This window comes from Girardinichthys multiradiatus, chromosome 5, assembly GCF_021462225.1.
Source record: "Girardinichthys multiradiatus isolate DD_20200921_A chromosome 5, DD_fGirMul_XY1, whole genome shotgun sequence".
Classification (NCBI taxonomy): domain Eukaryota; kingdom Metazoa; phylum Chordata; class Actinopteri; order Cyprinodontiformes; family Goodeidae; genus Girardinichthys; species Girardinichthys multiradiatus.
In genome coordinates this window covers 38,126,756-38,147,788 of record NC_061798.1, presented here as the reverse complement: position 1 = coordinate 38,147,788, position 21,033 = coordinate 38,126,756, and the positions used below count along the sequence as shown (strand labels likewise).

At 37.0% G+C, this 21,033-nt stretch overlaps 2 protein-coding genes across 2 annotated transcripts in view; one reads left to right on the top strand and one right to left on the bottom strand.

Moving 5' to 3' along the window:
* The window catches only part of ncf4 (neutrophil cytosolic factor 4), a 43,960-nt gene that overhangs the window by 5,556 nt on the left and 17,371 nt on the right, over positions 1-21,033 (top strand). The window contains exons 4-6 of the mRNA XM_047364838.1: positions 5,065-5,135; positions 7,412-7,539; positions 11,404-11,455. Of these exons, the coding sequence (XP_047220794.1) occupies positions 5,065-5,135; positions 7,412-7,539; positions 11,404-11,455 (251 nt within the window). The remainder of the gene's footprint in view (positions 1-5,064; positions 5,136-7,411; positions 7,540-11,403; positions 11,456-21,033) is intronic.
* The window catches only part of pvalb7 (parvalbumin 7), a 52,792-nt gene that overhangs the window by 27,354 nt on the left and 4,405 nt on the right, over positions 1-21,033 (bottom strand). The window lies entirely within an intron of this gene.

The following is a 21,033-nucleotide window of genomic DNA, read 5'->3' as shown; positions in this document are numbered from 1 at the left end:
ACCATGTGTTCAAATGAAGTGCAAGAAAAATGGAAACGAGACATGCATAAAGCATGCATAATTATGTGGATGAATAAATGTGAAGGCGATGCCTTTCATTTTCTACTAAAACATCCTCTTACAATGCTTGAGCAGTGTGCCATTGTTAAAATAAATAAATAACTAAAATGTGCACCATTGTATTGCTGTACACAGAGAAGTGTGGGTTACTCTGGTAAATACATTCAATTAAATTTTTTCATCATAATTTTTTCAATACCTGAAGATGAAATCGCTTAAAAATGTCATGTTTTATTGTTTTCCTCAAAGTGAAGAATTTCCTTTTTCAGGTATTTATAAATCTAGTGATTTGGGTTGGAAAAAAATCACTTTTAGCTACTTTGCACTAAGAGTAGAAATTGATCGAAGCTGATGGTGCTGCCAATATTTAGCCAGGTTTGGATCATATCCACCTAAAACAATAACTTTTTGTGTTTTTTCTTAAAACACACACAAAAATGAAGACTTTAATTGCTTAAGCTGGAGTGTAAAGGAAATTTTATTTTTATCTGTTCACGGTTGTTAAGTATTATGAGGATGGGTGTTTATAATTAAAGCATCTTTTGATATATATTTCTATGGCAATCTTTAAATTGCATTTTGTTGTGTTTAAGTCAAGTCAAGTCAAGTTTATTTATTTAGCGCTTTTCAGCAACAAGGCACTCAAGGCACTCACTTGAGGGACACTGGCAGAGCACAAACTAGGACCTCCAAGGATTATAATGATAATATAAAACTTCAGTTGTCAATATGGTTTTAGAGTTCAGGTGAAATGTTGCTAGAAGATATTCAAACTTATCTTCACAGTTTATTAGGTTCAGTCGTGGAAGCAACAAGGCATCTCCACACTGAATGTGCCTGAAAACCTCTACATGGGGTGTCCAGAAGGTACCTTAATCAAATGTTTGAACTCAGCCTTGTTTTTGGAGGACCAGTGGCTGTAGTCTGAGCTCTCCTCCGATGGCAGAGCTTCTTCCTGGCCATGCTCATTTCAGGTGCTTTTTCTCTTGGCCATGATACTATGGGCAGAGGTGACGGTCGGAATGTAGATAGATCAGTAATTCAAGACCTTTGCCTTTTGGCTCAGCATTTTCTTCATTATAACAACAATACTTGCTTTGCTGATGATGACGCCCAAATTTGTCTATCTTATGGGTCTTACCACTGACAAATAAGAAACCAAGACACCTGAACTTCTCTGCTTGAGGCGGACACTTCTCACTGACACTGAAGGAGCAGTCTACCTCTTTATGGGTGAGAATCACTTAGAGGAGGTGACTCTCATCTCCTTTGCTTCTTAGTCATCTGCGAACCAGCTCAGGTGCAAGCTAAAGGTCATTTGTTGAAGATGGCATTAGAACCACATCATCTGCAAAACGCAAAGCTGTAATCCTGACCAGTAATTCCTCTTCTCCACAAATACACCTTTGCCTTGCAGCCGGGTGAAAAACATAAAAAAAACAAAAAAACAATCAGTCTACAGTGGTAGTCAAAACAGTAATGAAAACTCAGGGAAAAACGGATATCAATTTAAACAATCACACTTAAATGAGATTGTTTCTTGTTACCCTGAACCCCCCACAAGAGTTAAATGTGAGTGACCGCATTTCTTGGAAAGTTAACTTAAATTTTTACTAGCCACACCCACACCTTTAAAATAAAGAAATTATTAAAATGGAACCTGTCTAACAACATGAAGTAGGCAAAACATCTCAAAAAGCAACACAATGCTGTGAAAAAGTATTTACCTTTGTCAAACTGTAAAGTCAAACATGGTGTTGGTAGTGTGATGGTCTGGGCCTGATTTGGTACTTTAGGACATGGACTATTTGCTCTATTTGTCTGAACCGTAGATTCTGCTCTCTGCAAAAAAAATTCATGCCGGAGAAAGTCCAGTTATCAGTTTGTGATCTTAAGCTCTAATGAACTGTTATAATAGAAATGTTAGGAAACGTCTGAAGATGGATGTTTTTAGTTCCAAGAGCAGACTTGGTTTTCTTGATGTAAAAATGAATCTGAGCATAGAAATTCATGTTTCTGGCAACCCAAACCGCTTCGTTTTTTTTGAGTTCACTTTCTGAGCAAAAATGCTATTTAACAGGTTGAGGATATAGTTAATCATTGGTAAATAGAAGTCCAGTTATGACCGATGGCTCTTGGGGAGTAAAATTGTTCAGTCCGTCTAAAGGGGTTTGCTTATTTTATTTTTTAAATTAAACTCTTACTTCTACAAGGGACTTATACTAATTATTTGAAGAAGAAATGTGCAACCAACAGACCCTTTTTCTGCTTTCAATACCCCAGCTCCTGCAATGAATCAAGTGAACTGCCTAAAAAAAGAGATATCTCTTGTACAAGAAACACTTGTACTATTTGCAGTGAAATGGAAACTTTTTCAGCCAAGAAAAGTTTTAGATTTATTTATTTGTGTTTATTGAATATTTTTTTTGCTTAGCGCTCTTTTTAAAGCAGATGTTGTCTGCCTTAAGTAACATCAGTTACCGGCAGCACCTTGGCACCTTTGTTTTTATTCAGCTCATTGTTTTTCAAAGTATCTTTTTCTGGGATTTGTCATCAGTGCCTTCATTGATTTTCTGAGGCTGGAAGCCACCGTTTGAGCCAGTAAGAGTCTGAAGCCTTCGAGTTGATGGCTCGGACCATTGATCTTGGGGGTGGAGGTTAATGTGTGCATGGACTGCATATGCTTTAGTCATTAAGATGCAGTGAAATAGGCCTCTTGGTCTCTTTCATCAGATTTTAGCATTTAAAAATATGTGAATTTGTTTTTACAATATGATGCCATCCATGGATGCGTCATACCTACAGCATGTTTGCAGGACAGCGTGGTTTGATGTTCCACCATATGGATCAAAACATTCACACTACAAGACATTTCGCTTTCCAGAATTAAACTGAGTTCATTTTGGTCGACCCTCCACCAGGTTCTGAGTTCTCACCGGGTTCTCTTCCCGTTGGGACGTGACCCGTAAAACATCCAGAAGATATGCTCTAAAATATAGATCTTTCGTTAACCTAATTTGTTCTTTGAGAGTCCTTAGTCAAAAACGGAGCCTTTATTGGGAACAATTTAACACATTTTGAAAAACCTTAAGGCTATGATGTGTTTCGCTATATTAGGAAAGCTCTACTTTTCAACAAACTCAGATTTAGCAGCTGCCACTATGGAGTCTGTTGGTTTAATTGAAGTGCCAGATCTCATCAGGATGAAAAGGGAACAAGAAAGGCATTGGGAGGAATGGAGGGAGACAGGGGAGGATAGGTTGATGGGCTAAAATAAAATAATAAAGGCTAACTCATACATTTCAGCTTTTATGATTAATGGGGAAGCGCACCATGTTTGTTGGTCTGTTTCCTCTTTTCTCACTTCTTAGAGACCTTTGATGACCGATATTGCAGTACATCCAAGAAGTACTTAATAATACTGGGGTAGATTGGGTGGGGTGAGGAGATGAGGGTTGTTGGAGCTAAATTTAATTCAGTGTTGTTACGTGGATGAATGTCTGTTGTCCAATTTAAGAGTCTGTGCAGTGTGTCACATTTTTTTTGTGAATTTCAGATATCAGTGTTTAAGAGTTAATTATGATGTATCCCCATTTTTTGTTAGAAGGTGTTTTTGGGGGGGAAGCATTCAACCAATTTCAGACAAGTCTGTAAACAAATTTACCAATGTTATTAGATGTTTCTTAATATTCCTTTTTAAGGTAAATAAAAGGTACCTCTGTAGGTCCTGATCAATGTTTGATGCAGATTGCAATCATATTTAATCCAGAGAAATCCTATTTGAAATTGATCTGTTTTGACCGTTCTTATAGAGCGATATTTGCATGCAAACAGAAGATGCTGCATAGACCTCCCAAACATCCTCCACATTCTCTCATCTCTGATCTGCTGCAGCCATATGTCCCTCAGCGCTCTCTGAGGTCAGCAGATCAGATGCTTTTACTGATTATATGCACACGGTACAAGCTCAGAGGTGACAGAGCCTTCTCTGCTGCAGGTCCAAAACTGTGGAATGATATGCCACTTAATGTCAGGCAGGCTCCCTCTCTCACTGTTTTTAAGTCTCTTAAAACACACACTTTTATTCCCTAGCCTTCGACCTAGTGTGAGCTCTTCTTAACCTCCAAGGTTTTTTTTATTCAAGTCACTGTGATTGACTTTTTCTTACATTTGCTGATTTATGTATTTTTATTCTGTAGCCTCTGCTTGTTCATTTTATTGTACAGCACTTTGTTTGGCCTTGTTGGTGTTTTAATGTGCTTTATAAATAAAGTGGTATGGTTTCTATAATACTACTATAATACTATAATACTGTTGTGAAAAAAGTATTTCTCCCCTTACAGATTTCTCCTGTTAGCTTTTCTGTCACCTTACATGTTTCAGATCATCAAGCAGATTTTAATATTAGACAAAAATAACCTTAGTTATTACAAACTTAATGACAAAAAGCTATTAAAACCAACTTGGCTTAATGTGAGAAAATAATCAGTTTGTGACCTTAAGCTCTAATGAACTTGATTCATGTAGTAGGACAATGAAAACCACTTGGGTATGTTTGTCTGATATTAAAATTCGTGTGATGATCTAAAAGATCAATGTGTGACGAAAAAGCAAAAACAGACAAATTATGTAAGGGGGTGAATACTTTTTCACAATACTGTAAATAAGCTTTAGACAATGGCTGCTTGCCATCTTTACTGTCACGTGTAATAATAATAAGCACATTTTACTTAAAAGCGGCTTCTCAATTAGTCTTGTTAAATTTCAGACAGTTCTGTTACTCACAAATATGGTAATTTTAGTGGATTTCCAAAATAACCAATGTGTATGAATGCAAAATATACGCTCATTATTTAAGTATTTTTGATAATTTAACTGTAGAACTGTATCAGGCCTTAGAACATCAGGAGTCCAAAATTTCTGTTCATACTCGCATAAAGATCTATAAGAAAAAAGCCATTTAATTTTTATTATGTCTTTGTCAACCTTTAACGTTGACCACAGGAAAAGTCTTCATCGGAAACAAAAAGGACATTGCAGAAAGCAGAATCCCTGAACTCAACACATACATGAAGGTAATCACATTTAATTTTATGTAAAGTGTTTTTATTTAGTTCAAAGATAAGAATTGCTGGCATGCTTGCAGTCTTCTGCAGCGTGCGGTGCAGAAACCTACATCTTAGTGGGCAGAATGATGCTGTAGGTGGATAAGCACCGACTCAGATATTTCAGCAGTAGTTTAGTGATCGAGCTCAACGTGTAGGCGTTTCTGCTCTCTTCTCTTTGCTCTGCCCTGTGCCCACATCACGTCTGACTGACTTTAGTTGTGGGACTTTTGACATGTTTCGCTGTTGCTCCATTGCTAAAAACATGATCAGGTTCTGTTTCTCCCACTTGCTCACTTCTCTTTTTTCTTTTACTCTTTTTTGTACTACAACCTACATTGCTCTTACTTCTCACACTCTATTGCCTTTTCTCGCTTTACACTTGTAATACTTATCATCTCTGTTTCTATCCACTTCACCCCTCTACTTTGGCTTTTCCTCCACCCTATTTCTCCAGGCCCTTTTCCATAATTCCAGCTGTCTTTAAATCTTTCAAATATTTGCTGGCATCTCTTGACATTAATTGATAGTCTAACTGATCTTCTTTGGGCCAGGTGCACTATACCATGTGAGATTTACTGACTAAAGCTGTGAACCAGTGGCAGAAATGTGCCACAATATTATTGTTATGTTTAAAGAGCCATAACAATAATGGCCTTTACTGCTCTACCTTTTAATCATTTAAACAGATGTTTATTCCTTCAAAGGTTGAGGAAATACTTATGATTTAATAAGCTTTTATGTCAAATGACCAACTCGTGACATAATGTAATATGGTTCAATATTATACTGTTTCCAGTTTCCTTTTACCAATACACCCAGATTTACTAAAAGTGCATACATCCAACCATCAATCGTCTTTTGCTTAGCCAAAATTGGCACATGGGGTTAACAGGTTAAGGAGGGAAACCCAAATATGCTTCTTCCCAGTGACACTGTGACATCTCTCAAAGGAGAATCTCAGGTCATTCCCAGGGCAGAAGGGATAAAACTCCCTCTTGTAGGTTCTGCATCTGCCTTAGGGGGTCTGAGTACGAAGTGGCAGAAAACCTCCTAAGGGAGGTTCCTAGGAAGCATCCCACCCAGATGCCTGAATCACCTCAACTGAGAGCAGCAATAGCTCTACTTCAAGCTCTCTGGAAATGACTGAGCTCTCAAAGGTTGAGTCCAGCCATCTGAATCCGCTGCTTGTATCATACAGTAGTTGAGGGTCAGAAAACTGGTAAATTGAGAGCTTTACTTTTTTGGTGCAGCTCTTTCTTCACTTTTACCAACCAGAGGAGCACTCGCATTACTGCTGACAATCCCACAATCCATCTGTCCATCTCCCACTCCATTGTAACATCACTCTTTAAGAGGACATCAAGAGACTTCAACTGATGAATAAACTGACCCTTGACCCTCTGGGAGTAGTCCACCACGTTCCAGTTGAAAATCAGGGCCTCAAGTTAAGGCTATGCCTTTACACAGCAGATGTCTCAGAAGAAGTCAGACATGAAGGACATCCCTTGCTTGAGGCACACGACATTCACTGCAGTTCCTGTTTGAAAGTGGATTTTGCAACAGATCAAATTTGACTTCATTAAATGTTCAACCATCTGTACCAGAGGAAGAACCTATAGAGGAAGTGAATTCCTAAGACAACTCTATCTACAAAGTTTGACCTCGCAAGTGTACGTTTAGGTGTTTTTAGAAGTATAAGCAACATTTGCGATAAATAATTCCTTAGTATTAATAGTCAACTGTGTATGTTCTTAAAAACAAGCTCATCAACTATTGTTGCCTGCGCACTTTGAGTCAAATTTGTGAGGATAGAAATAGTGGGTATAGATCAAGTGTCAGACTTTCAAAAGTTGCTTTCATCTTGGCCACTTCACTGAAAAGTGTTTTAAAAATAGTAATAATAAATTTCTTACCCAAAATGGGTATAAATACAGCAAGAAAAAAAAAATGCTTGCAAACAACCTCTAATAATGTGAACATGGCATTAATTCTGAAATCACAATCATGACAAAAAGGGCTCAAAAGAAAAATATTACTGATGTATAGATAATGAAATAATTATTTTATATGACAAAACAAAAAGGAATACTGGGGATTGTTTTCAGTTATGTTAAAATTATCTTCCCCATATTGTTTATTAATTTGTGTGCAAATAATCAGTGCAGATTCTTCCTTTATAAATACCAGTTTGCTCATACGATTCTTCCTCTAAATTGTTGTTAATGCATCCTTTCTCTCCGCAGAGGTTACTCGGTCTTCCAACATGGCTGTTACTTGATGATAGTCTCAGGATGTTCTTCTATCAGACGGAGCAGGACAGCCAGCACGAGCCACGGGCCCTAAGACGTCTTCGTCCACCAACCCGCAAAGTGTAAGTACTTTTAAAGCAGAGATACATTATGAGCTAAAACAATAAGGGGACGGATCCATTTACTAATTTGAAAAGGAACCTAATTCACCTCAGTGCACCAGTTCCTAGATTTTGGTTGTTTTTTGGAAAGCAGGTTGCTGCCTACACTGAAGACATTTATTTGTTTATTCACATATTGTGTGCATCACCTTTTCTGTAAGCTTGACATTCTAAAAAAAATTATTATTTAAACCAGATCACATGAGCCATTCAGGCAGTGGGACTAAATAGTTACAATTCTTTGGGAATTGGTTCCTTAGGGCTGAGATATTATTTTATGTCTGGTTAAATGTGTCTTGGGTTTAACAGCCATTTGATACTTTAATAATTCATAGATCAGAGTTAGGTGGATTAGGTGTTAGATTTACAACGGCTGAAAAAGCAGTCAATCATTAAACACAACTAAAGAACCAAGAATGACCCAAGACTTTTGCACAGTTATGTTACTATCTTGTATCAAAATATGATTGTGTTTATGTCTGACAAATGAGGCCAACATAATAGTTTCAATGGATCTTATTTACATTACACAACACTTTAATGGGTGAGAAATTTGTCACATTTTTACGGGTAAATGATTCTTAAAGAACCTCATCAGCATCCTGTTGTGTAATTGGAGAACAAATGAAACAAATATTATGAGGAAGTTCCTGTGATAATTTAAGGAATTATGACATACTGGAATGATGATGACTCCAGACAGCTCAAAGGAAGTGAAACCCCACTGCCTTCCCAAAATAGTCTCATCAATCATACATCGTTTACTGGAAGTGTTTGCACTTTTTAATATTATATTTGTAGGGTTTTTATATTTGTTTTATGTGTACGGATTTTTCACTTGTGGGTTTTCTTGTCTTTGTTGTGTTTTACTGACGTCATCTTTAGTAGGTTTAGTTTTAGTCTTATTTTGTTCATATTGCTTTGGTGTTTTTCTGTGATGCTGTTGTTCAAGCTGCTCCAGCTTCTCTTTGGTCTCTTTCCACAATCAGCCCATGTGCAGACGATGTGGCAACAGTGGCCTTTCTTAAACTTCCTCTCTACTTGTACTTTAGTTTTAGATTTTCAGTTACTCTTTTTCAGATCCTTGTCTTAGTTGCATTGTTGATTTCTTTCTCATTGAAGTTATTGGCCTAGATATTAAAGTCCCCTGGCATTAAAGCTAATGTAAGAGGACTAAAAAAGGAGAGTCTGGAACACTTTTTGCATTCTAATAAACAACTGTTGATTTTCCCAAATTTTAAAAACATGATAATACAGAAATGAGCTGCCTGGGTGATTCTACAGTACCTTGAAAATTATTCCCGGCCTTCTCCGCATATTTTATTTCCACAGCAAACTGTATTTTAGAGAGATTTTATGTGACAGACCAACAGGAAGAGGTTATTGTAAAGTGAAAGAATAAGGGTACATTGTTTCCTCTTTAACACATTTTTAACATGTTCTGTACATTGTATTTGGACTTTGAGTTAATACTCAAAGTCCTTTAGCTGGACTCACAGCTTCAAGTCTTTTAGGGAATGTCTCTACCAGTATTTTTACTTTTTTTCCTTTTCTTCTTTGCAGAAGAGCTAAAGCTCAGTCAGATTGGTTAAAGAGCATCTATGAAAAGCCATTTTAATTTCTTGACTTTCATGTGGATTTAGGTCAGGACTTTGACTGGACCCTTTCAACACGTAAATATGCTTTGATCTAAATAACTCCATTCTCTGGCTGTAAGGTCAGGGTCATTGTTCTTCTGGAAGGTGACCTTCTGTGCAGTTCTAAGTCTTTCGCAGCCTTTTACAGGCTTTTGTCTAGGATCTCCGGGTATTTAGCCGACAATCCTAGACATCCCAGGCATCCTTTCCCTTTTTAGTTTCTTACTGAGTTTGATCTTCCCATCAACTCCGACCAGCTGCCCTGTGCCTGCTGAAGAAAAGCATTTACAAAACATGATGCTGCCACCACCACGTTTTGCCATGGTCATAATGTAATCAGGGTAATGTGCACTGCATATAAGCTAAAAAGTCTGGTTTTGGTCCCATCTCCTTCCACATGTTTGCTGTGTCCTCTACATGGATTGTAGCAAACTATAAACAGGACTTCATATGGCTTTCTTCTTTCATAAACGCTAGATTTAATGAATGTTCAACTAATAGCTGCCAGGTCCAAACAATTTTTACACCTGACTTGTGGATCTCTGCATCTCCTCAAGAGTTACCATGGACATCTTGGCTGCTTCTCTGATTAATGCTTTTATTGCCTAGCCTATCATATTAGGGGGATGGCTATTTCTCAGTAGGTTTGCAGTTGTGCTGTACTCTCCATTTTTAGAAGATGTCTTGAACAGCTTCCTGTAAGATGTTTAAAACTCAGGATCCTGTTTTACTATATAACCCTGTTTTAAACAATTTCCCTGACCTGTCTGCTTTGTTCCTTGATCTTCATGGTTGTCCACTGCTTATTCACCTATGTTCTCTAGTAGACCTCTGAGGCCTTCACAGATCTGCCACATTCATACTGAGATTAAAATTCACACAGGTATGTTCTGATGAGGTGACTTCTGGAGGTAGTTGGTTGCCCTGGATGTTATTTAGAAATATCAGAATAAAGGGGACTGACAGTTTTCTGAGTTTGTCATTGGCTAATTATTGGCTAATTATTTTGTGGTCCAGTTACATCTGTAGGAAACAGGGTGAAGGAGAGACTCTCTCAACAGGAAATTATGCAAAGGCTTGACTTCTGCTGTTCTGTTCCTTTCCTACTTTTGTTTAGCCAATTCAAAGTATAATCAGCCTTTTTAATTGAAAATTTTCTAGAAATTTCCCCTTTTGAGTCTCTTAATGTGAGTCTCGTACTGTGTCTGAAACCATTTCTCATGTTTGGTGTTCCCATCGACTCTGCAGAACAGAGATACTTCTTGAGGTAAACAGGACATTCACTTTAAGCTTTGTTCCATCAGCACAATTTGGTCTGGATGTTTAGATGACTTGGTGCATTTTTTGGCTTGGAATTTTACTTGCATACAGTACTTGTTGGAGCATAAAGTCACTGTAATTTCTACAAATTTTGTTTTTGCATAAGAAAGATAATTTTGTGTCCGATGTAATACATGCAAACCAGTTCTTTGGGAGTTTGATTAGTTTATTGGAGTTAAGACAACATGAATTGGCCTCCACATTAAGCGTAGAGGTTTAGGAGTATAAACCCTAGTGAAAAATTATTTTAGACCAAAATTCATGCAGTTTTGCCGTATTTCAAACCAGCTACCAGGTTGGAGTCCATAAGATGTGGAGAAAAAAGCATTGCTAAAACTATTCACATTTGTTTTATATGATTAATGCAAAATAATAAAAACAGATAAAATTTATGCGTGGAACTTGACACTTAAGATAATTTTATTTTTTTTAAATCAACATTGAACCTTTTCTGTTGGCCACAGATAAAAGGTTAAAATAATTAATTTTGATTTGAAGGGAACTTTTGATTCCAAATGTGAAGGTAAGACATCCAGCAGTTGATCAAACATGTAATACTAAAAAACGAAAGGTGAGGCTTACGATGTCTCTACATGTTAGGGAAAAAAAGAAATGAATCTCATGACAGCACAACTAATCGATTAGGACATATTTCAGAGCTGCATATCACAGATAGACCAAAAGCATAAATGTTTAATCCACAGCTCTGGTATCCTGACCAGAAATAAACAGATTAAGTCTTTCTTTAGCTGTAATTGGTGAATTATTTTTGGAAAGCCTTGTTTTATCAGTTTGCATTTTTTTCAACTTCATCATCTGCAGACAATGTTCAGTTGTATGACTTTTTCTGTTTCTGCTTCCCTTCCAGGAAAACCGTCAAAGCACCAAAGATGGACCTCTTCTCCTCCCCCAGGGCAGAGGTACTTGTAGTTGCATATTTTGTTGTTGCTTTGGTTACGATCACCTCCCACAGAGTTACAACCTCATAGTTAAACAACCACGCAGAATGCACTTAATCACCCTGAAACATACTGTATTATTCTGTTAGCAGCACCCTTGGCTTCAGTGCAATTCACTCAAACACACAGGATTTGATAGACTCCTAGCCAGATTAATACATCATTACGCAACATCAGTTAAACACTGTACCTCTTCAGTATTGAGCAGAGGTTTTAAACCGTCTCCTATCTGGGACTGTAGAAGTAGTCTTGTGCAGTAATTCTTTAGTTGTTTAACAATTTTTGCTTTTGCTTTTGCTTTTCTCTTCATTTGCCCAAGCATTTTAAAAGAAACGTTCATATTGATTTATTGCATTAAAACATGCAGTAAACAACAGTGTTAATTGTTTTTCTTTTTATATTTCCTATTTTGTTTAAATGTAGTGTGGGAATTTTATTATGAGATTCTGTTAAAAGGTTATAAGCAGTCAATATCTTACCTGAAGTATATATAGCTCTCTTGGTGCCCTTATTTAATATAAGTCCAGATTAGCTGGACTTAGAGTTTGATGCTAACATCTAGACCAAGAGGGACTCAGACCAAAGTGGACTTCTATCTTAAAACAACTCCAATTTCCAACATCATATCATTCAAGTAACTGCTGTTATGATAACCTTTCAACATCATTATGTTTGCACTATACAGGTCCTTCTCAAAATATTAGCATATTGTGATAAAGTTCATTATTTTCCATAATGTCATGATGAAAATTTAACATTCATATATTTTAGATTCATTGCAGACTAACTGAAATATTTCAGGTCTTTTATTGTCTTAATACGGATGATTTTGGCATACAGCTCATGAAAACCCAAAATTCCTATCTCACAAAATTAGCATATTTCATCCGACCAATAAAAGAAAAGTGTTTTTAATACAAAAAACGTCAACCTTCAAATAATCATGTACAGTTATGCACTCAATACTTGGTCGGGAATCCTTTTGCAGAAATGACTGCTTCAATGCGGCGTGGCATGGAGGCAATCAGCCTGTGGCACTGCTGAGGTCTTATGGAGGCCCAGGATGCTTCAATAGCGGCCTTTAGCTCATCCAGAGTGTTGGGTCTTGAGTCTCTCAACGTTCTCTTCACAATATCCCACAGATTCTCTATGGGGTTCAGGTCAGGAGAGTTGGCAGGCCAATTGAGCACAGTGATACCATGGTCAGTAAACCATTTACCAGTGGTTTTGGCACTGTGAGCAGGTGCCAGGTCGTGCTGAAAAATGAAATCTTGATCTCCATAAAGCTTTTCAGCAAATGGAAGCATGAAGTGCTCAAAAATCTCCTGATAGCTAGCTGCATTGACCCTGCCCTTGATAAAACACAGTGGACCAACACCAGCAGCTGACACGGCACCCCAGACCATCACTGACTGTGGGTACTTGACACTGGACTTCTGGCATTTTGGCATTTCCTTCTCTCCAGTCTTCCTCCAGACTCTGGCACCTTGATTTCCGAATGACATGCAGAATTTGCTTTCATCCGAAAAAAGTACTTTGGACCACTGAGCAACAGCCCAGTGCTGCTTCTCTGTAGCCCAGGTCAGGCGCTTCTGCCGCTGTTTCTGGTTCAAAAGTGGCTTAGCCCAGGTCTGGGGAATGCGGTACCTGTAGCCCATTTCCTGCACACGCCTGTGCACGGTGGCTCTGGATGTTTCTACTCCAGACTCAGTCCACTGCTTCCGCAGGTCCCCCAAGGTCTGGAATCGGCCCTTCTCCACAATCTTCCTCAGGGTCCGGTCACCTCTTCTCGTTGTGCAGCGTTTTCTGCCACACTTTTTCCTTCCCACAGACTTCCCACTGAGGTGCCTTGATACAGCACTCTGGGAACAGCCTATTCGTTCAGAAATTTCTTTCTGTGTCTTACCCTCTTGCTTGAGGGTGTCAATAGTGGCCTTCTGGACAGCAGTCAGGTCAGCAGTCTTACCCATGATTGGGGTTTTGAGTGATGAACCAGGCTGGGAGTTTTAAAGGCCCCAGGAATCTTTTGCAGGTGTTTAGAGTTAACTCGTCGATTAAGATGATTAGGTTCATAGCTCGTTTAGAGACCCTTTTAATGATATGCTAATTTTGTGAGATAGGAATTTTGGGTTTTCATGAGCTGTATGCCAAAATCATCCGTATTAAGACAATAAAAGACCTGAAATATTTCAGTTAGTGTGCAATGAATCTAAAATATATGAATGTTAAATTTTCATCATGACATTATGGAAAATAATGAACTTTATCACAATATGCTAATATTTTGAGAAGGACCTGTATAATGGAAAAGTAATTCAGCAAAATAGCACTCATTTAAAGTGCTAAAATATTTTTATGCAACTTTTTATTTTTCCAGCAGGTAGTTATTTTGACAGGAACATGCTTTATGCTTTTTCTTCACTTGTATCATACAGGAAGATAAATAGTGGTGCACTGCTTCCTACCTCCATTGTCAAAATAAATTATCATTGGCTATTGTATAAATAATAACCCGGTGCAAATGTGACAAATGGTTTAAATGTTCACTATGACATTTTTGGGGGTTTGGAGATGTTTTAAAGTTGTATAAATCTGCTGTGGTATTAGCCCCTCTCAAACTAGTTGCCAGCATCAAGAGCAAAAAAAAAAGAGAATTCATGTTTAATAAAGAGTCCAAAAGAGTAATCTACTCATGGTAAGATATTAACTGGTCCTAAACTTTTAACAGAACCTTGTCTCAATAGTCCTGAACTAGCCCTTTAACCATTCAATACAGCCTCTTACTCTGTAGTTCACCACCTCCTCATCCATTTTCTATACCCACTTAATTCCTGAGTGTTCGTAGGGTGGCAGTGGACATACTATCACAGAGCAACACAGGGATGCTCAGGACAAACAACCCTCCATGCACAGTTTCAGACTAAATAGTGATTAACTATACATGCATGTTTTTGGGCAGTGAGAGGAAGCTGAGGAAAGCTTACATATGCAAGGGAAGAACATGGAAACTGCATAGAAAAGCCGGGATCCAAACAAAAGACCGTTTTCCTTTCAAAGCAGTAAAGCTAACAACTGCTCCGAATTATTAATCAATACATAGCCATATGTGACAAGGTTCCCATAAACCCTACCCTGACAAACCAACAAGCAAATCGAACAGACAGCGGAAGAAAAAATATTATAAAACCATACATAAAATAAAATAAAACAAAAATAAATAGGTCATCATAATCCTATTCTAACCATAAAGAAAACAGTGAAAAAATAAGGAAATGTATACTTCTTAATTGAGAAAATAAAAACTAACCACACAAAAACACTCTTCACAGGCAAACGATAGAAATAAGCCAGGAATTCCACTTAGCTATTACAGTTTTTGCTGACACAAATGTAGCTCTACAAGCCCCACTTTGTGATATATTTGTCTTTTTTGTCCTGAAACCTAAATGACACCCTTTCATAAGCTGCCACTTTACTTACTTTAGTCCCCCAATCTTGTAACAAAGGCTCTTGGGTTGTCTTCCAATTCCTCAGAATAATTGACCATCCAATCATAGTTTATGCTTGAAGACCCACTCCACTCTGAGCCAATATCTGCCAAATCATGGGAAAATAGCTCTTTGGAAATTACCTTGCTTGAGTAAAAGACACATTACATGTCTCTTTAACTTTGTTTATTTCACGAATGCAAGACAACAAAGACAAACAATGTCTGCATCTTTCTGAAAGGTTAATAACAGACGTTCTTTAACAGTCTGTCTGGTTTGCTGAACTGTCTTCTACGTGTAGACATAAAAATGGTTAATATCGGATGCATTTTGAAAATTAGACCCTAAACTTCTCCTAAGTTTGTACTTCTGTTTGCATCTCATGTATAGAGGTTTTCCCATCGCATCCTATCATTATTACTCTGTTTTAGCAAAAACTGTTTAATTGTGGAAGTCATTCACCTTGCAGCTACACAGGTTTGTCCAGGTTATGTTGCTGTTGTGGTTATGGTGAACATGTGCTGCTGGGGGACGTTGGTCTGTAACTAAGCTCTCCAGGCCTAGGCAACAGCTTGGCCACAGGGTTGGCTGGGTGGCACTGGCTACCCCTGGAATCTAATTAGCCACCCCACCAGGTCACCCCAACCAGAGCTGTCAATCAGTTTGTTTGTAGGGCCATTTCTCAATGTGCGTACTTGTCTGTACTTGTGTACTTGGATAAATTGAGAAAGTGAGTGCAGATTTTTTATTTTTTTTATACTACTATTAATTTGTCAGAAAGGGTAGTTTTTAAAATGCTTTTAAGTGAGAAAGTAGACCTCAAAACTTCATCAAGAATGTGCATACTTTGAAATGTGCTCCGGAGTTTACAGAGCAGCACAGCTCCGCTGATAGGCCATGCTGGCTCCAGGTCCAGCTGGAGGTTGGAGTGTATCTTCCGCTGTTAGCACTGCCTGATCTTCTAGTCAGTCATTTTCCGCTACCTATTATCTGTTTGTGGCAGCCGAAAGTGGATATAAAGCTTTTAGTGTAAGTGGTGAATAAATGCAAGTGCCATAATATAAAATAAATTATTTTTGACATTTTAGATATATGTAGGTATTTTGTAAACTGTGTCACTGCTGTTTTTCCTTACAATAGCAATTATTTGGCATGTGAAAAGTATTTTAACAGAGCACTTTCACTTTTCCTTGAACAAGATTGGCTTTTCATGTAAACCTATATATATATATATATATATATATATATATATATATATATATATATATATATATATATATATATATATATATATATATATATATATATATATATATATATATATATATATATATATATAGATATATATCGAGATATATATATATATAGATATATATCGAGATATATATATATATATTTATATATATATCTCGATATATATATAAATATATATATCTCGATATATATATATATATAGATTAGGTTTACATGAAAAGCCTATCTTGGAGGAAATTTAAATTTTTCCTTAAGTTTTATATCTATCTATATAGATATAAAACATATTTTTCAAATGGATTAAGCCATTGTGGTTATCACCATCTTTGCTTTGGGTCTATTTGAAAAAGATCCATTCATAAATGTCCAATGTTTGGAAGGGACATAATGCTGTTATAGTCTGTTACTCATGCAACTCTTTACCTAATTTAACTTTATGCACGGATGTATGAATTAAATTGTAGAAATAATAATTGACTCATTAACTGAAGGTATTTTGGTCACTTGAAGCCAAAATTAATCCTTTTGATAGTGGCAGCATTATTTGGTGGGTCTACTTTTCCTTAGCAAAGTAAAGCTGATCAGAGTTGATTGCTAGATGGATGGAGCTTAACACAGGGCAACACTGGAAGAAAACCTGCCAGAGACTACAAAAAAGTTGAGGCTGGGGTGGAGGTTTACCTTCCAACAGTTACAACTATAAACATACGTGGAAATGTTTCTTTCCTTGCTTAATGCTGTCAGTCTGTGCTCAGTATACATTTTACCACTTAAGTGGAGTATCTGCAAGGTTTATTACCTACATTGTGAGTACGTGTCTGCAGGTGAAGTGTTTTTTTCAGCTCTTGAAGTATTTGTGCTTTTTCCCCCACAAAAGCATTTAACTTTCCTGACCTTGTGCTGCACCAAAAATATTATACACACACACACGCGCGCACACACACACACACACACACGCTATGTATTTTTTACTGCACACTGAAACAATCTTTAATCGCCAAACTTCATTTCACTGCCTCCTCTTTGTCTTCTTACCCTCTCTCCCACACAGAAGTAAAACACCGATGTACTCCACTCATGAAGCTGTCAGCCTACTCAACATTTATTTTAGCTCTGTCTTTTTCTCTCTGGAAAAGTGAGTGATCCTCTGTGCATTTTTTGTGCTATGCTGTGAGCGTGTGATTCCAGTGCTGAAAAGAGGCTATTAATCTCTATCCAAGCACTGATCAATGGCAGGTCTGAGCCTTATGGATAACAGGAGAACGCAGGAATTTGTCACAGCAGAGAACTATTGTTTCCTCTGCAACACTTCCCACTCCACAGTTCAGGTTTTGCCTCAAACAGCATGATGAGTAATTGTTGTGAGCTGTGCTACTATGAGCTTTAAACGAGGTCAATGAGACAAGCTGCTCTGGGTTGGTGTGATTTTGATAAATTTGGATAAGCCAAGGGCACGGTTTGTCCAGTGAGAAAAATGAGCACAAGTGAAAATGAAAGCAGAGTTTGAAAGGAGCACACATCTAAATTAATGTCAGAAAGAAAGTAAATAAAAATACCTTGATGCAGAGCTTACTACTAAACATGCCCAGCCATTACCTGTTTTATGAGGCACGGTTGTGCTGAAGAAATATTATGTCTCTTACTATAATGAATAAAACAATTTCAAAGCATATTGAAATTTCCCCTTGAGGTTATTGTTTGCAGATTTGATTATGAATCTAAAATGGAACATAGGTAGGTTAATATGTATGTATTTCGCAAATATGCAGAACTATCTTTATGATAAATAATAACAATATAATGCATATCTATCAGTTTTCTCAGCCTCAAAGACCTGGAGATCTAGTGGTTTATGCAAACGGACCTGGAGATCTCGCCAGAGACCTACCTTCAAAATGCAAACATCTAAACCGTTTGTCAGGAATTATAAGAAGGGTTTGATTGCTGTAATGCCAATAACAATTCTTCATTTAATTATTGAAAACAGTATAACTGATTTTTCACATGTAATTTTTAACATAATAAAAAGGATACTTTTTTTTAAGCTCATAGACCTGTTTGATTTTTAATATTCTGAGAGACTCCTCTCTCATTTATTATCAGAATTCAAACATCTTGGTTGAATAGACATAATTTTAATTTTTGTGTTTGACTGTTCATCACCAACCAGGTGAAACGACCCCAAGATAGGAGTACTGTCCTCACAGGTCTAGGCTTAATCCTGAGGAAAATGTGATTGCACTTTTATTGACCTTTCTAGTACGATTTTACAGGTATAAAGGTTCATTTTACAGTTTAAATTATACTTTTTTAAATAATAATTTTTTTTTTACAAAAACTGTTTGATGCATCAAGCAATTCTTAACATTGGTTTAATTTTAAGAACCATCTAAGTTATTTTGTTTGCTTAAAAGAGCCCAATGATTCAACTCATTCTGAAGCAGCTACAACCCAATTGGGTGTTTTCTAATTTCATGAAGGTGAATTTCAATGTCATTTGTCATGGCAGTTACCTTTTTTAAATTAGACATCCCAGGTGGTGATTTTTGTGGTCACAAAGCATGATCTGGCACTTTTCTGTTTACAAGTCCTCATGACATTTTTTAAGGTCTTGATTAATTGTCCACTTGATTAATCCACCTCCCGATATCTTTTCTTTGGAACCAGTTTGAAAGGATGTAGTAAGATTACAAAAAGTCTGTTTCAGAAATGTGTTGCATCATCTTCATTGTGCCATTTAAGTTCTCGATCCTGCTGTGGCAATGTTCTCAGGGCTTAAAGACTCTCGGTGTCAGATGCAATTAAAAGAGAAAACAGACTACGTGCTTGTGTTCATAACACAGACAAATTAAAATATTAATCTCATTTACTTTTAACTACAATTGTAGTTTAGCTTAGCTAAACGTCAATATCAACACATGCCAAAAAGCATTGGAGCAAACCTGGAAACGTGTTTTGCAATTGAAAAAACAGCAGAATAACACTAATTTACTAAAGGAAAACATGGTTTTGGTATTCTTCTAAAAGCTAAGCCGTGTTTAATGTACCAACTAACAGTGTCTTTTTCTTTCTTTAAGGAATAAACCTAAAGTCTAATGGTTCATCCAATCACTAAACAAGACATGTTTTTTAACCAGCACTATTAGAACTATATTTATAGATGTGCAAAAACACCCTCCACATTCACAACAGCACCCAACCACATTGGCAACCTTTAGTGAGCCTTAAAATGAATTTGACTGAATTTAGACAGGTGGGTTAATAAAAACTAAGTTAATAAATAATAGTTTTTTTTACAAATCATCACAATTAGTGCCACAATGTGACAATTCCTGTAAAACAGATGTACAGGGGTTGGACAATGAAACTGAAACACCTGTCATTTTAGTGTGGGAGGTTTCATGGCTAAATTGGACCAGCCTGGTAGCCAGTCTTCATTGATTGCACATTGCACCAGTAAGAGCAGAGTGTGAAGGTTCAATTAGCAGGGTAAGAGCACTTTTTTGCTCAAAATATTGAAATGCACACAACATTATGAGTGACATACCAGAGTTCAAAAGAGGACAAATTGTTGGTGCACGTCTTGCTGGCGCATCTGTGACCAAGAAACGTTTTCCTCCACCAGTATCACGTGGTGACCTGGCCACTATCCTGCAAGAAGAATGGCTTAAAATCCCTCTGACCACTGTGCAGGACTTGTATATGTCATTCCCAAGACAAATTGACGCTGTATTGGCCGCAAAAGGAGGCCCTACACCATACTAATAAATTATTGTGGTCTAAAACCAGGTGTTTCAGTTTCATTGGCCAACCCCTGTAACTCAACCATCGTTTTTAACCTTACACTTTGCTTTAAGGTTATACGTTTATTAGAGTGTCTGGGAGCTTTTAAATTGAAATCCATTACATCTTGTTTATCGGTGGTGTAAATATGATTTGACATAGCGGCATAGCTACTCTACAAAATGGAAAACAACTTTCTTATAAGTTTTGGCAGATGTGTGATGGAGAAAGGTTTGGGTAAGAAACTTATGTTTATCCTTTCAAAATGCACAGTTAGTGGAAAGGTAGGGGAGTAGGGTACAATGTTTTTCAGAGTAAGCATATGCTCTAATTTAAAGCGTTTTGACATCTCATGGCACGAGATCTTGTGATATTAAAGCTCTAAAATATTTCTCATCAAAAAGAAGCCAGTATGTGACTTTATCTGTTAAAAAATGATAATTTATCATATTATAAAATATGAAGTGAGCTTGAGATCCTCAAAGCTTGAGACTCTTATTTTAAAGTATGACAGAATGTAGCTCTAATTGTTAAACTGTTATGTTGAGAGTCATCCATGAAAAATAGCTCATCTGTTGTTCTGTTACAAAAGCAATTGCAAAACTTCAACCACTTTGTGTCGCATTACAGAAGCCCGGTTAAAAATCCCAGAAATGGATAGTGACAGATGAGATACAGTTAGTTTTTAATGATGCTTATGCAGGTGTCTTCTTTGACCTGTCCTATTTGCTTTAATCTAAATGCCTATATCATTGTGGACAGTATTTAATCATCTCTAGCTAGTACTTAGACTGGTCAAATACGAACTAGTTAACTCTAATATTGAACAAACATTGCTTGATTTTTATGAAACCTTTATTCTATTTTTGAAAGCACAAAAATGGAACAATGCTTTTTTGCCATTAGGGCCACCTTAGAGTCAGACAAACACAAAATATTACATAAAATCTAGATCAGTTACAACTGGAAAACCAGGTTTAACTGATTTAACCAGGTTTAAAAATTTGATTTTTA